Source organism: Panthera tigris, chromosome D4, assembly GCF_018350195.1.
Source record: "Panthera tigris isolate Pti1 chromosome D4, P.tigris_Pti1_mat1.1, whole genome shotgun sequence".
NCBI classification, from domain to species: domain Eukaryota; kingdom Metazoa; phylum Chordata; class Mammalia; order Carnivora; family Felidae; genus Panthera; species Panthera tigris.
Window position 1 is genome coordinate 59308311 of NC_056672.1, and position 16988 is coordinate 59325298.

General features: G+C 49.0%; 1 protein-coding gene across 3 annotated transcripts in view; it reads left to right on the top strand.

The window, feature by feature from the left end:
• Positions 1–15911, top strand: part of ALDH1B1 (aldehyde dehydrogenase 1 family member B1) — a 239256-nt gene extending 223345 nt beyond the window's left edge. The window contains exons 1-2 of one of the 3 annotated variants that reach the window (XM_007089300.3): positions 11024–11122; positions 13348–15911. In XM_007089300.3, coding sequence (XP_007089362.2) covers positions 13358–14917 — 1560 coding nt within the window. In that variant the 5' untranslated portion in view covers positions 11024–11122; positions 13348–13357 and the 3' untranslated portion in view covers positions 14918–15911. Of the gene's footprint in view, positions 1–11023; positions 11123–11295; positions 11519–13347 lie in introns of those variants that run through there. The other 2 variants (XM_042964605.1, XM_042964604.1) reach the window with 2 other exon arrangements.
• Positions 15912–16988: the final 1077 nt, after the last annotated feature.

The following is a 16988-nucleotide window of genomic DNA, read 5'->3' on the forward strand; positions in this document are numbered from 1 at the left end:
GCCCTGACACACTGAAACTGACTTTGGACTTCTGACTTCCAGATCTGTAAGAGAATAAGCATGCATGAGTTCAAACCATATGTTTGTGGTCATTTGTACTGGGACAATAGCAAACAAATACACTGTGTCACGTCCATGTGGTACAATCAGGAAAATGCAGAGCAGGAAATAAACACCTCTGGTTCCAGAGCTGCAAGTGCTAGAGGTTTCGAGCTCACACATGCCTTTGTTAAGGGGAGAAGGAACTTCACACCTAAGCCCTACCTAGTTCCTTTGGGAGGGTAACAAAAGACACTGATTTCCAGCATGTTCAAGTGAGGCCTGGTGAATTAGACATGCTGGGTTGAATCCACCATTCATTAGCTGGATGACCTTGAGCAGGTTATACAACTCCAACTTCTCGGCCCTGACTACACATTAGAATCACCCAGAATGCTTCAAATCATATCCATGGCCAGGTCCCATCCCTGAAGACTCTGGTGATTCAGGTGGTCTGGGGGAGGGGGCTTGGGCATCAGTGCTTTTATTAAGCTCCCTGGTGATTCTGATGTGCAGCCAGGCTGATCAGCACGTCTCTAAATCTGTTCCTCCTCGGAGATAGAAATCAGAGTTTGGTCACCTATCTATCGCATGGGTGTGATAAAGCTTGAGCTAGGTAATCCATGTAAAGTGCTCAGCACAGAGTAAGCCCTCAAGGACTATTAATGAGTATTATACTGCAATCCAGGCAGAGAAGTCATCTTTCAGTGCCCCCTACTCTATCCACTTTTAAAATGTTCAGGGTAAATAGGAAGGTTCAGTAGATCACTAACATGGTGACATTTTCAGGTACACTTAAATCAAGCATTTAAAACTCCAGGGATACACAAGACAGGGTCTAATCAGACATCTCTCCAGCTTCATGGGATTCCTGTGCCTCTCAAAGCAGAGGGTAAGCACCCGGTTCAGTGTCACCTAGGTGAGTGTCTTGCTCCAGCATACCTTAAGGTTGCAAGAAATTACCCATTTACACATATTCAGGAAGGGAAGAGCCTGACCAACAGACCAGGATTTTTTAAATCCTTCAAGTTTTAAGACCAGCAGTTTGGTTCACTATGGACTCGAGGGCTCCCTGAAGGGGTGACCTTGAGTTTTCAAAAATAATTGTTTTTCCTCTTCTGTGCCCCTCAGTGCTCTTCAGATGGAGGCAGAAACAGTTTCCTAGCCCAAGAGAGCTTTGGAATGGAACTCAAGGCAACAAGCCCTGGGAGCTGGAATCAAGGCCACGAACAGAGGCACACCCAGGTTGGGTGGGACCTGAAGTCCATACATCTAGGGCAGGAGGGCGCTCTTAGCCACACCTTGCTGCTCTGTGAAGCAGAGAAATGGTGACACACACTAGAAGAGAATGATTAAACAAATTTGCAAACGTGGCTCGGTGAACAAACAACCCCACTCAGTACAGCCACTCCTTTGTCCCCAGCAAAAGAGATGGCTTTGGTGGAATACAATCTGAGATTCAGGCCTCATGAACTGGAAGATGATTCTGCCCCCTCATTACCCTTCCTCTTTGGTTTTCTTTTTGTTTGAAAACAAGATTGAATCTTCTCTTCTTTCCTTCTGGGTGTTGAGAGTTGGGAAGCCCTTTAAATAAACACGCCTACTAAAGGCATGGATCTGTCCACAGCAGGCAGTAATTGTACCTCCAAGGCCACCAATGTAGTGGCTTCAGGGTGTGAGGCAGAGACTTCAGGTCTATTTCACCTGCCAGGGTCTCTCTGCCTGGCCTAGGGCGAGTTGCTGTCCCTGCTCAGAATTCAGTCTCCTGTCCTGTACAATCAGGGTAACGATGCTCTTATTTCATATTCGTCTCATCACGGTGATAAACCCCTTTGGCTCAAGTCCTAAATGACAGTGCAGGACTCATTTTCAGTTGAAAAGCGTTAGTACTGCCATATAGGTGCTTGAATATGAAATGATCACCTACCAGTTTGTAAGCAGCCAATGTCTGAGCCCTCAGGTGCCCACCTGTGTCTACTCTGGCCTCCTAGCTGTTGCCCAAGGACCCCCAAAACCTTCTCGTGACTCAGCATCCAAAGGAGACATGCCTGGCCCAGCGAGGGGGACACAAGGACCAGGCATAGAAGAATTACAGCAGGCTCTATGTTCACTCGTCAGTGCGACTTTCTGGCATTCAGGGCCTTGAATAGCACGCCTAGGCTCCTCCATTGGCTCAGCACTCTTCAGTCTTGATACTGTCTCTCTGAGGAGCGTCTACCCGCCTTTACACACCAGAGTGGGGTCCAGCTTGTGGACAAACTCAGAGTGCTGGGAAGCCATTGCCCAGCGAGGGACCCCTGATCTGTCCATCCACCCTCCTTTCTAGGAGGTCATTTGGTCCAAAAGTTGGCCCTGGGAGGACAGACCTGGCCAGCTGTCCTCCAGACCCTGTGAAGGACTCTCACCAGACCAGGTGGGGGCCACACTCCCTGGTTCCTGTCCCTGAGTCACTTCATGCCCCTTCTCGTGCGCATTCCTAGACACCTCAGCCCAGAGGCAAAGCTGGGAAAGACAACTGAGCCACAGAGACCCCTAGAGCTGCCTTGGGGGTCCTGGAGGGTGGGGGTGTCCAGCAAACAGCTCCTTTTCACATGGATTGACATTGGCCTTCTGTGTGAGATTTCATTTGGGTGTGTGATCTAGCCCAGTCCCCTCACTATATGGACAACGAGGCCCAGAGAGCACACAATGAGGCAGGCAGCCTGGGATCCAGGCCTCTGGCCCCCAGCCACTAAATCTCATGTCCTCTCTCCTCTGTGATTCCATCCTGCCCATCACTGCAGACACATTATTCTGTCCTGGGGAAGGAATGTCCCATGGTCCATAGTCCTTATGAATGGATGTGCTATGGGAAACACCCTTCTTTTTCAAACCCTGGGGCAATTTCATCAACCTGCAGCTGCCACCTTAACCAGGATGCAGCCTATCTGAAAAGGTTGTTTAAAAACCACACTAGATACCAGGTGAATAATAAATAAGACTGTGACATGTGTGGGTTCTTGTTACGGATGGTAGTCCAAGCCCCTCTCCCCTCCAACCTCCATGGACTCCCTGAAGGATCTGGAGAAGTCCTTTTGCCTCTCTGGGCTTCAGTCTCCCCATCTGTGCAATGGCAACATTAGGGCAGAAGCTCTAAGAGCACCCCTTGCTCCCTGCTCTGTCCCTGATTCTGTAAAGCCAGGGGCCGGATCAGCCATCATGGGAATCCTCTCAGGTGGGGAGCTTCTCCTCCCAGATGACCCACCGAGGCAGTCATGGCAGGATCTTTGGAACCAGAGAGGGGAGGTTCAACCCAGGTCAGTCACCTCCAGTAGCTTGCCTAGTGCTTAAGAGGGCAGTATTCAGAGTCAAGCTTTGCAATTCAGGTGCACCGATTCAGGGTCCTTATCTGTCAACCGAAGCTGATAACGCTTGTCTTCACAGAGTTAGGAGGGTCTGTGGCAGAGCCTCAGTTATTCTCCAGTGTCTGTCTTCCCACAGAATCACAGAAATGGAATCTCCCCCAAATGACCACCCAATATAAAGACTACATTTCCCAGCCTACCTGGTTGTACCATGTGACTACGTTCTGGCCAATGGGACGCAAGAGGAACGGTTTGGGGTAGCTTTGGGGACCCTGCTTCAAAAGCAGCGGACACACATGATTTGCCTTTTTGTCCACATCCCTCCCTCCATCATGCCACCTGAAATATGGATGTGGAAGCTGCTATTTTGAACCACAAAGAATGCTTGCTGCTAAGGATGACCAAATGGTGAATTGGAAGGGATGTGTGTCCTTGAGGATCATTTGTCACCTCCCTGCACTACTCAACTCCAGGCTTATTTTACTTATTTAGAGAAATCAACTCCCATTTTGTGTAAGCCACTGGTATTAGAGTCTCTGTTTCTCAGAGTTAATCCTTACTCACTGCCATGGGATCTGATGAAATTGAATGGTTCTCATCTAACCAAGTCACCCTCCTGCTTTAAGGCCCTTCTGTGGCTGCTCAGGATGACATTGAAACTCCTTAGCCTGGCACTTAAGGCACTTCATGACATGTCCCCCTTACCACTCCAGCCTTGGCTCTCTCACTGTACCCCACTTTACCCATCACAGCCCAGGCGCCAGCCAGCAGAAGCTACTCATAGCTCCCCATGCCACCCAGGCACCTCTCATTTCTGGTCTTTTGCACATGCAACTCTGTTCTCCAGAAATGCCATCTCTCCCCTGGCCCTTTTCAGCTTTCAGTGTTCAGATCAGGTATTATTTCCTCCAGGAAGACTCCAAGGTCCTTCACAGGATTTATGGTGTTCCATTTCATTTCTTTTTGCTGTGTTGGCACCATGGAACTTCCTCATACTGTGTGAGAGAAACACACCAGTGTCCATGTCTGTCTGCCTCCCCAGTCTGAGGCCTCAAGACAGGGATAGTGCCTGGTTCATCTGTGCACGCCAGGGCCTCTGCAACAGGGTCATCCATAATAGGAGCTGGGTGAAGGGAGGAAAGATGGAAGGCAGATGCTTATTAGTGTGGAAATAGTCTTAGAAGCAGGAAGAACTGATGACTGGAGACAGAAGTGAAAGGCAAGGTCATCCTGAGCAGAGGCTCATCCCTGCTCCCCTGCTGTAGTCAGATATTCCTGGATCTAAGCGGCCCTCGTGCATTCATCGGCAAATCCGCACCAAGTGTCAAATGGTGGGGCAGTATCTCAGGCTTTCTCAGTCAGCACATGTGTAAAGATACACTTGGCTTCTGCCAAGACTTTGTACTTCAGTCATTGCCTCATCACTGCCCATAACCAGTAACGATAACAGAACAGGAAAGGCAACTGACAGTTGCACAAATAACGTGTGTGGGGCCAAAGTTTGTGGTCCAAGGACTCTGCTAACAATGAATGTTATTTAACAGCCTTATCGTAACTTTCTGGGGGCCTGGCCATTTCATGTATCTCATGGTTCCTCCTTCAACAACAGGGAAAACTGAGGCCAAGAGAAAGAAGTTGCTCAAGGTCACACAGAGGCTGGAGCAGAGACTGGGGCCCAAGCTCTGACACCCAGACCCATGCCCTTTGTGCCACTCATGCCCCATCCTGTGATTGCTGTCCCATAATTGTGCATTGAGATAAAGATATGGACCCACTGAGCCCAATTATGAGGGTCACAAAGGGACAGATATATTACAGAGCCTTTGAACCAAGAGAACACCTTCTGTTGACTTGGTAACATAATCTTTTGGTACTTTTTTTTACTTTTTATTATGAACCAGTTTAAGTCTACACAGAAATAGAGTATAATGACCCCCCTATGTCCACTAGCAGCTAGCTTAAGGAGTTATCAACACCTGCTGTTTGGGGTAACATAACTTGGAATTATCTCTCCCCCTAGGAGACTGGAGGAGGCACACACTACAACCAGAATCATCTTCTCAAATTGCAACTGGATCGTGTCTACTCGCCTCCTTCTTCCTCCAAACTCTAATAGAATTCTCTGCCCTAGAAATGAAGACAAAGCCAAGCTCCACTCCACCATGGACACCCTATCTCTGCACTTTATTTTAAGTTTATTTATTTATTTTGAGAGAGAGAAAGGGAGAGCAGGGGAGGGGCAGAGAAAGAGAGAGAGAGAGAGAGAGAGAGAGAGAGAGAGAGAGAGAGAGAGAGAGAGAATCCCAAGCAGGCTCCACGCTGTCAGCTCAGAGCCTGATGCAGGTCTCAAACCTATGAACCATGAGATCATGATCTGAGTTGAAATCAAGAGTCAGACACTTAACCGACTGAGCCACACAGGTGCCCCAAAGCCACTTTTATTTTGGGTTTTCTCTTACATCAGGAGTTCACAAATGTAACTTCATATTGGAATCGGTAGAGGAGCTTAAAAACAAAACAGACCAAAGCAACAATGTAAATCAGACAACCCGGTACCACACCAAGGGATTCTGACTGGGAATCAGAAGTGTTGCTCAGTGTTGCAGCCACAGGTTGAGAACCACTTGTTTAATGATACGTGTCTGAACTAGTTCTAACTGACATGGGGCTCAGCTCAGAAGTCATCTCCCGAGAAGTCCCAGGCAGGGGGATCTCAGGGCTCCCTCTTCTGCTTTCACAGAGCTAGGTGCTACTCTGCTGGAGGCAGGTGGTAGTGTATTGCATTAGTGTTGTTGGGTCAGGCTCCTCCCACTGTCCTCTGAGCTCCTCCAGGGTGGGACCACGTTAGATTTATCCACAGTGCCTGGCCCAGGGGTTAGAGTTCTTACCTGGGCCTCCAGAACCCTGTGGGGTCTGGCCCCTGCCCACACCTCCAGCCTCTTCCAGAGCTATTTACTCCTTCCCTCCTCCCGCTTGTCTTCTCCCAGTTCCTTAAGTGCACTTGACCCCTCCCATCTCAAGGCCTGTGCATAAGCCTGTCCCTTTCACCTGCCTCTTCATTTAGTCTGCCCCTGCTTGTCCTTCAGATCTCACCTTCCACCCTCTATTTGAAGCCCCGTCTTGGCACTAGCAGCATTGGTATCACCAGGCAACTTGTTAGAAATGCAAAATATAAGGCATTTATAGTTAACAGGATTAGCAAGGTCCCCAGAATACGGAGAATGCATTGATGGGTGGTTCTGACTCCAAAACATGATTGGGGTGGAGGCAGGAGAGGGTCCCTTTTTGGAACAAAGGAATGCTGGGTGAACGAAAGAAACAATGTCCCTTGCTCGTAATTATGGCATCTGCATAGTGGAAGATGTTGACCACCAGGCCTGCTCGTGCTCGGGTCAGAGGCCATGAACTCAAATGCCTACAAGGGCTATAAATGAGTGAGTCAACATATTCGTTTCCCTCACAAACCTCGTGTCTTAAAACAACAGAAACTTACTATCTTACAGTTCTGGGAGCTCAGAAGTCAGAAATGGGTGTCACTGGGCTAAAATTGAGGTGTCGGCAGAGCTGTGTTCCTTCTGGAGACACTGGGGGAAAATTGTTCCCTTGCCTTTTCCAGCTACTTGCGTTCTTTGGCTTATGGCTGCCTGACTCCTTCCTCTGCCTCTGTCATCACATCTCCTGTGGTGTTGCTGACATTCCCATACCCCACTGATAAGGACCCTTGTGATGACATTGCACCCACCCATCTCATCCAGGATAATCTCTCTCCCTCAAGACCCTTAACTGCAGGTGCCATGAGCTGCCCCGTGCTTCGCTTCCCTGTCAGTGTTATTTGTGTGCTTGTGTGAGAGCCGGGATTTAGCGCGAACTCAGGCCACGCATCTCCTGTGTGTCCTTGGGCAAGTCCCTTTCCCTTTCTGGGTCTCAGTTTGCTCAACTGTAAACTGAGGTGCAGAGGGAGGAAAAGAAGAAGTCAGGCAGGTGGAAGGGAAACAGAGTTTATGGTCAATACTCAGGGCATGTTTGGTTTGACAACATTGAGACTTCGGTCACGTTCACACAGAGTAAACTTCACTTCAGTGTAGAGATTTACTCAGGGGAAAAGGTGGGGGGGAAGGGTATATTTTGGTTTGCTTTTTTTTAAATTTTTTTAACGTTTTTGTTTATTTTTGAGACAGAGAGAGACAGAGCATGAATGGGGGAGGGTCAGAGAGAGGGAGACACAGAATCCGAAACAGGCTCCAGGCTCTGAGCTGTCAGCACAGAGCCCGACGCGGAGCTCGAACTCACGGACCGCAAGATCACGACCTGAGCCGAAGTCAGCCGCTTAACCGACTGAGCCACCCAGGCGCCCCTATTTTGGTTTGCTTTTACATGCATTTTTATTTTTAAATTTTCATTCCCTGCAACTCCCTCACTGTCTTGACCCAGTCTTCCATCTCCGGTTCAAATGAAGAGAATGGAGGCACCTGTTATGCTCGGTGCAGAATAAATGCCCAGTGCAGCTCGCATGTCCTTTTGTTTGGAATCTATCTGATCTGTTCACTGTCTCAGAGCCAGGAATCTTCTCTAGTAACTTCCTAGACATATAAGGCTCCAAAACACCAAAGGATAGAAATAGCTTCTCTTCCCCCACCAGGCCAGTGTAAACACATCCCTGAGTGACATTCCTTGCTGACAATGACCTGGCTGTGGCTTGTGTTATCTCACTATTTCTCCTTCAATCCTTTTAGTACAAACACTCACAGTGGCTCCAGGCCCAACATCCGTTATAGAGGCCTAGATCTTTTTTGCCAATTAAAAAGCTGAATCCAAAACATTCTTGAACAATAGTCAACTCTCTGCAAAAATAATTTATGCACTTTACCCTGGGCCATGACACATTTATTCTTTTCTCCAAACTGTAAATGTCAGACATTGTGGAAGGTTTTTATTTTTTAATTTTTTGGCTGCATTTACAAATAACTTGCAGCAGGACTACTTTTGTGAGTTCTGGTGAAAGCCACAGCTTATGAAATGTCAAGGGAGGGGTGAGCTGAATGGAATCTAGATACAAACAAAGCATTCACTGGATTAGTCCCTTTCTGAAAACCATCCATGGTGGAGTCATAGAATCCCCAAAGACCACTTAGATCGGTGCTTCCCAGATAGAGTTGCATATCAGGAGCATATGGAGAACTTAAAAAAAAAAATTCCTAGGTCTCAGTCAACATCTAATAATTTAGAATCTCTGAAGGTAAGATCCAGGAGATTGTGGTGTTTTGTTTTGTTTTGTTTTTGACACTTTTCAGGCAATTCTGATGCACAGCTAAGTTTGGAAGCCACTTGTCTTATTTAGTCCTTATTTGGTACTCCTCTCCACAGGATTTTGCCAAATGGTTGTCTATCCCTCCTTGTACTTCTCCAGTGATGGGGAGGGGGGTGCTCACTGGCTTTCAAAGCAGACCCTCCTATCCCTCCTTAGCCAGCACTGATTTGTGAGGAAGTACTTCCTCTGCCACCTGTAACTTCCCCTCACTGATCTGGCTTTGCCTTCTAGGACCCTGCAGATATCTGCTTATGTCCTTTGGAAATTTGGAGGGCAAAAACTTGTCCTGTGAGTTCCAAGGGGTGGATACCCCAGTTTTTTAGCTGTTCCTCACAGGACACAGACTTCAACCTGTCTCTGTGGGGCCACTTCCTATCTGCCAGCTGGCCTCTGGCCACAGCTTTCCAAACTGTCATGAAAACTGATACTCCCTTTGTTATGGACTCACTACCTCTACCAATGAGGCTGTTAACTGACCAAATAATCATTGAATCAGCCCATCATGGAGTGCCAAGCACCCAAGACGTGCTAGGTTGGCCATGTGCTGTGGGAGAGCAGAAGGGGCTTAGGCAGGGGCTCCACACTTCCGGGGAGAACCAAAGCAGGACATGAACAGAGCTGTGACAAGACACAAGATTCACTGCTTTAGTGAAGAACTACATTTTGCAGCAAGGGCTGTAAACATCCTAAGGATGACATGGTAACAGAAGATTCCATAGAGATGTAGCTTAAGAAAAAATTATATGAATCAGTCAGGGTTGAACAGGAAAATGTGAGCGCTAAATATGTGCAGAGGTAGGGATTTAATATGGAGAATCAGGTGCTGATAGAATTGTTGGAAGGCCTAGAGGGAGAAGCAGGGAGAACTAGTCCTTCAGGACAGATTCCCAGAACAAAGAAAGACATGGCTCACCAGTCTCTTTACTGTCTGAGGCCACCTCGGGTGCTATTAGGTCCAGACACACCCCTGCAGCCATGATTCAAAGAGCAGGTAGTAGGAGTCTAGAAGCCACAGCCACAGCCCCCACCCCATACCCAGGAGGAACACCAATGCAGAATCTTCACAACCTGCCTTCACAATCTCCTGCTTCCAAAGGGGCAGGAAAATAACCTCCACCTTCCACAGCTGGCAGGGGTACTGCTATTTGGAAGCAGCCAGTTCACTCCAGAACTCTAGCTGCAAACAAGGCTACAAGAGCTTGTAGCTTCCCACTCTCTCCAACCAGAAGGAAGGCACAGTGGAGGTGGAGCGACTCAGAGATGTGTGCTTAGCACGCTTTAAGACAACAACAAAATGGACACAATCTAAGTGTCCATCAGCAGTCTACCCTACCATGGAATTAGGTGCCCACTTTGGACAGGGTGATGTTGCTTTTTAATTAATGTGACATGGAAAAGGTTCATAATAAATCACTAAGTGAAAAAAAAAAAAGAAAAAGAAAAAGAAAAAAGCAGGCAGCAAAATAGAGGTCACCATAAGATTTCCTTTTTATTAAGTGGATTTTTGAAAAATACGGAGGAAAAAATATGGACAAGATAAATGGCAACTTTTGGTTGAAAGGATTGAAGTTATTTTTTTTTTCCTAGAGATCAAAACTAGAACTTCATAATGATGTAAGCTCAATACATAAGTCAAAATAATCATAAATATATATGTACCTAATATATGAAGCAGAGACTGATGGAATTAAAAGAAATAGATCCACAATCGTCACAGATTTTAACATGTTTCTCAGAAATTGATAGAAAAACTGCATTGAAGGTATTTTTAAAAATTCTTTCATCCTTTTCTGTGTTTTCCAAGCTTTTCTACGTTGTGCCTATATTCTTTTTGTCCTAGGGCAAAAAACAAACAAACAAAAAAAGATGCATTTTTAAAATGCACCCAAATAAAATCTTAAAGGTACAGGGAAGAAGAGCGGCGAAGGTGGAAGACAAGGGAGGCACAGAAGAGGTTAAGCAGAGGCTCGAGGATGAGGACCTAACTAGGTGCACCTTGCGGGAGAATATGCAAAATGTAATCGTAGTGATCACTGTGATTTGGGAAAGGCCTACCCCATTCTGGGTCTTTGTTTCCGCTTTTAAAGGAGCCTTTAGGACCGCAGTATTGAGCCGCTAAGCGACGAGGGCGTTCTTGCTTGCCGCGAGACTCGGGGGTGGGGAAGGCGGTGACTGGGTTACCCGGGAAGTGAGGAGCGCTGCCCTCCCCTATCCCCGGCCTCTCCAGCCCCGACCCGCCCCCACCTAGAGGGAGGAGCGGCCTTGGCCCCGGGCCGCAGATAGGCGCTCCCTGGGACGCAGGCGGAGCCTCGCGGCTTGGGGTAGAGGCTGAGCCGCTGCGCAGAAGGGGGACCGGCGTTGGGCTGGCGGCGGGAGGCTGGGCTAGACCTGGAAGAGCTTGAAGCTGCACCTGGACCCGGGCCTGCCGCAGGTAATTAGCGCCCTTCTCCCTCGATCCCGAGGGCAGGCTGCAGCTTCCAAGCTTGTGCCTGCACCCGGGGCACGGAGTGATTCCTGTTGGGGCCCGGAGGACTTAGATCCCAGCAAACCTTGCCCGCCTTAGCTAGAAATCATAGCTCACGCCCATCCAGCGCACTCCAGCCTAGAGCCCCTGACCGGAGCCAAGAGGCTGTGACACGCGCCCTCCTGCCCGCAGAAGGTGAAGTTGGTGCCACATGCTGGGTGATCCAGAAGGGCGGCCGGCCCTTGGCACAGTGGGCACTAATACCAGGAACTGTAAGAAATTGCCCACAGTCGGAGGAAACACAAAGCTGAGACTATGGGAATCCTGGCTGAGACTCCTACTCTTACTTGCTGTGTGCCCTTGGTGAGTCCCTTAGCCTCTCTGATCCCCAGCCGTCTTCCAGAACGGGGGTCATCATCTGCCCAGATCACCCCGGGGATTGCTGGGAGTCTCAGTGACTTACTGCTAAGAAAATGACCTGCAAACTGTAAAGTGTGCTGTGCTGTGAGCAGTGATCTTACTATATGCAAGTGGAAGCTCTAAGCACAGACCCTATTTATTTAAGCCCCTAGAGGAGGAACAGCCTTGGCTTAGCATGAAAGACTTGCCAGCCTTGGCCTATGACTATCTCTCTCACCTGGTAAGCCCCTCCACTCCCCCACCCCTGGGTTGTTACCCCTCCCCTGGGATCCCTCCCTCCTCAGACCCAGGTCTGTTGGACCCAAAGTTTCTTGTGTCTCAACACAGCACAGAGCTCTGAACAGGTTGGAACCTGAGTGTATCCCTTATAGGTCTGCTGGCTCAACCACCCTCCAAGGGAGGGCCCTGATTTATATGAAGCTGGGGGACCTGGCTGGGGCTTTGCTTTCCAGGATTCCCAGTGGCAGAGGGTGAGCCATACAGGGATGGGGAGTGGGGGTGGAGAAGGCAGGTGCAATTCCTTTTGGCTGCTGGGTGGGTCAAGACTCAAGTGAAACAGAGAAGGTGAAGGGATTGATGTCCTGGTAAAGAGTAACTGTTTCAATGAATCTGTAAGTTTTATACCCCATTTAAATTTCATTGAATAAATTTTATATACTGTCTTAATTTTATAGTTGGCTTAAAAAGTGGTTTTTTTACATTTATTTATTTATTTTGAGAAAGAGAGAGAGAGAGAGTGAGAGCAAGCAGGAAGAGGGGAGGGGCAGAGAGGGAATCCCAAGCAGGCTCAGTGCTGTCAGTGCAGAGCCCCATGAGGGGCTCGAACTCACGAACTGTGAGATCATGGCCTGAACCGAAATCAAGAGTCAATGCTTAACCGACTGAGCCACCCAAGTGCCCCTTTAGTTGTTTTAATAAAGTCTGCCCTGTTTTCAGAGTTGTAGGCAAGAATAAACAGGCCCTTCTTCCCAGCTGCTACCAGACTTGCTGCACTCCTGGGAAATTGAGACCTTTGCCCTGGGTCCGGCTGGGCCAGTGTCTGAGGCCAGCTCTGATATGCTGGGGTGGAGGCTTACCATGCTTTTTATGTGCACAGCTCTGTTCAGTGTAGCCCCGTGAGGCTTTTCACATAAGAGGAAACTGAGGCACAGAGGTAAAGTGAAGCAAGCCCCTGTTTCAGAGGTAACTCTGTCTGTCAGTCCCTTGGTTTCTACCCATTATTAGGTCAAATCATGAACAGTCTTTGTGGAAATTTTGATATATATCACTGAATAACTAGCTGTTGGGCAGCTGCTCTGTAGCAGGCATTCTTCGAGGTATCAGGGACACAGCAAAGCAGGGGAAAAAAATGTCGGCCCTCTCGGAGCTGATGTTTTATTCGGGAGAGGCAGACAATAAACATGTGAGTGTGTAAATATACTATTTGGTGTGTCAGATGGGGAGAAATAAGGCACGGGGTAGGGGACAGAGTGCTGGAGGTGAGAAAAGTTGCACTTTTGTGAATTTTACAAAGGGCAGTCAGGGGAGGCCTTGCTGAGCACGTGACATTTGACCCAAGACCCAGAAGAGGTGAGGGAGTGAGCTGGGGGAAAGATGGGACATGAAGGAGATGGGCCAGAGTTCTTTAGGGCCTTTGTACCCCTTACAATCCATGTTTTTAGAAGTGACACCCCTTTATGCTAGCATCTTGGAGCATCTTAGCTGGTGGGCCTTTGGGGGACCACTTTGTCCCCTGTCACCCGTTCACTCTGGTTCCTCCTGTCCCCCTCCAGAGTCGTGAGCATGCTGCGCTTCCTGGTGCCTGTGCCCCGACTGCTCTGCCTCTATGGCAGGACTGCCCCGTACTCTTCGGCAGCTGCCCTCCCCAGCCCCATCCTGAATCCAGACATCCGCTACAACCAGCTGTTCATCAACAATGAGTGGCAAGATGCAGCCAGCAAGAAGACCTTCCCAACAGTGAACCCCACCACAGGAGAGGTCATTGGCCACGTGGCTGAAGGGGACCGGGCTGATGTGGATCGGGCTGTGAAAGCAGCCCGTGAGGCCTTCTGCCTGGGGTCTCCGTGGCGCCGGATGGATGCTTCAGAGCGGGGCCGGCTGCTGAACCGCCTGGCTGACCTTGTGGAGCGGGATCGTGTCTACCTGGCCTCACTGGAGACCTTGGACAACGGGAAGCCTTTCCAGGAGTCTTATGTCTTGGACCTGGATGAGGTCATCAAAGTATACCGGTACTTTGCCGGCTGGGCCGACAAGTGGCACGGCAAGACCATCCCTATGGATGGCGAGCATTTCTGCTTCACCCGGCATGAGCCTGTTGGTGTCTGTGGCCAGATAATCCCATGGAACTTCCCCTTGGTCATGCAGGGCTGGAAGCTCGCCCCAGCGCTTGCCACAGGCAACACTGTGGTCATGAAGGTGGCAGAGCAGACCCCCCTTTCTGCCCTGTACTTGGCCTCCCTCATTAAAGAGGCGGGCTTTCCCCCTGGGGTGGTGAACATCATCACTGGCTATGGCCCGACGGCAGGAGCGGCCATCGCCCAGCACATGGATATTGACAAAGTTGCCTTCACTGGCTCCACTGAGGTGGGCCACCTGATCCAGAAGGCGGCTGGCGATTCCAACCTGAAGAGAGTCACCCTGGAGCTGGGCGGGAAGAGCCCCAGCATCGTGTTGGCCGACGCTGACCTGGGCCATGCTGTGGAGCAGTGCCACGAAGCCCTATTCTTCAACATGGGCCAGTGCTGCTGTGCAGGCTCCCGGACCTTCGTCGAAGAATCCATCTACGATGAGTTTCTCGAGAGAACCGTGGAGAAGGCTAAGCAGAGAAGAGTCGGGAACCCCTTTGAGCTGGACACTCAGCAGGGGCCCCAGGTGGACAAGGAGCAATTCGAACGAATCCTGAGCTATATCCGGCTTGGCCAGAAGGAGGGGGCAAAACTTCTCTGCGGTGGGGAGCGTTTGGGGGAGCGTGGTTTCTTCATCAAGCCCACGGTCTTTGGTGGTGTGCAGGATGACATGAGGATCGCCAGAGAGGAGATCTTTGGGCCTGTGCAGCCCCTGTTTAAATTCAAGAAGATGGAGGAGGTGATCGAGAGGGCCAACAATACCAGATATGGCTTGGCTGCCGCCGTGTTCACTCGGGACCTGGACAAGGCCATGTACTTCACACAGGCACTCCAGGCTGGCACAGTGTGGGTAAACACCTACAACATTGTCACCTGCCACACGCCATTTGGAGGGTTTAAGGAATCTGGCAATGGGAGGGAGCTGGGGGAGGATGGGCTAAAGGCCTACACCGAGGTGAAGACAGTTACCATCAAGATTCCTCAGAAGAACTCATAAGAATGGCCACCACAGAGACCCTCCTCCAGTCCAGGAATTCCATAATCACCTAGACCAGCGGTTGCCAAATCATTTTTTAGCCCCAGCCCCCACTGTATTTGTCCCAAATGAACTCTTTGAGGGAAGCTTACCAAATAAAGCAATTGAAATGAGAGCTGCTCTAGTTAAAGCAGGGTTGGGGACTGGGCTCAAAGTTCTACCCACCTGCCCTTTGGTCCCAGCCCCCTTGGTGGCCCTGAGTTACTTCCATGAAATCTTGGGAGTCTAGAAAATACATTGAAAACCACCTGGACAGTGGCTTTCAGTTCTTCCTTCTGATCCAAGAACTTCCCAGTGGATTAACCTGATGGCTTAGACATAGGATGGGAAGGCGTTAGGAGTTTCGAACTAGGTGGATGCCAAATCTTGGCCCCATTTTTCAGTGACTTAACCTAAAAATTAAGGATGCTTTCCCTTTTTAAATTACCAGTTATCAGGCTGTTTCGCTTGCTTACCCTACATTTTGTTACTGATTTTCCTTCATTTGAGGGAAGGAGTGGGCAAAGAATGCATTTATATAACCATTCCTTTAAAGTAAACAACCCAAGTGTCCATCAGTTAGTGAGTGAGTGGATAAGTGAAATGTTTCCATGGAATATTCCTTGCACTACTCAGCCATAAAAGGAATGAAGTACTGACACATTCTACATGGATGGACCTTGAAAACATTAGGCTGACTAGAAGAAGCCAGACATACAAGGCCACATGTTGTATGATTCCATTTATAGGAGATGTCCAGAATAGGCAAATCCAGAGACCCAAAGTACATCCGTGGTTGTCGGGTATTGGGGGAGGAGAGAAGGGGGAGTAACTGCCAGTGGGTATAGGATTTCTTTTTGGGAAGTTTTGAAGGGTTCTGAAGTTGGATAGTAGAGTTGTACAGCTTTGTGAACACACTAAAAAGTGCTGAGTTGCACAGCGATTCACATAAAAGGGTGAATTTTATGATATGTGAATTAATTTCAATTAAAAATTAAATAAAAAATACTCATAATTCCATTTGCAAATGAACTTTGGGTCAATATTCTGTTACAACTGAAAATTTTAGAGTCGTGGGGATGGAAGGGACCCAGGTGGGCATCCAGTCAACCCCCAGCCAGGTACAAAAGTCCCCTCCCCAATATTTCTAGTTGCATTTTTGTTTTCTCTTGGCTGAGTGACAAAGTGCAACTTGAAGGCCCATAGAGAAAAGCCCTGCCTCCTGCCTAGAGCAAGTTCATTTAGGTGCCCATTTCAGGGCTTCCACATTGTCACCCAGCCTCTACCCAAACACACTGCCCCTCCAGCAAAGCCCAGCATCAGGGCCATTCTGACATACTAGGGGTTTCCAGACTTTCACACCTCAGAGTTCAATGTATTTATTGTTAGTCTTCTGACCTCATTCCTCATCTGAAGGGAGAAATTCCAAGTCAGCCAGACCACGGTACAGAAACAATGCTGATCCTCTCTCTCCTCGTCTTCCATCTTTCTAGACCTCACGAGTCCCCATACTTCCCGGTCCACTCAGTCTTGGAAATGCACAGCGTTGGTTGTCATCTCTAATGTCCTGTTATCTCACCGAGGCATCGAGGTGATTTTGTCACGTGTCTTCGGGAGTGGGCCAGAAACTGCTTCCTGAGGCCCAAACAGACCCCTCTTCTTCCCTTCCTAGGGCCTACTTTCTGCACCATTTGTCTAAGGCTGGGGTGACCCTGACTGCCCTTGCAATGCACACCTTTTACCTATTTCTCGTGGAGGCCATTGGTGGGGGGAGGTGGGAGGGAGCGGGTGGCTGGGTGGGTGGGGGTCTCTAATGACTAACAAGTAGCATCCTAATGTTTTCAGCCTGGTTCCTCATTTGTTCTCTACTTGTAAACCAAGAGGGACTGTCAGAAGGTGTCCCAGTGTGGGTGGGACTGCGAAAAGACAATCTAATAGGTCTCACTTCCGATCCCTGAAATTCTGAGACTGAGGAGTCAGGTCAGATTCCTAGTCAGCCGAGCCACCAAGGCCCCTCTGTCCTCTGTCATTGCTCTGGTTGTGGGAGGTGTGA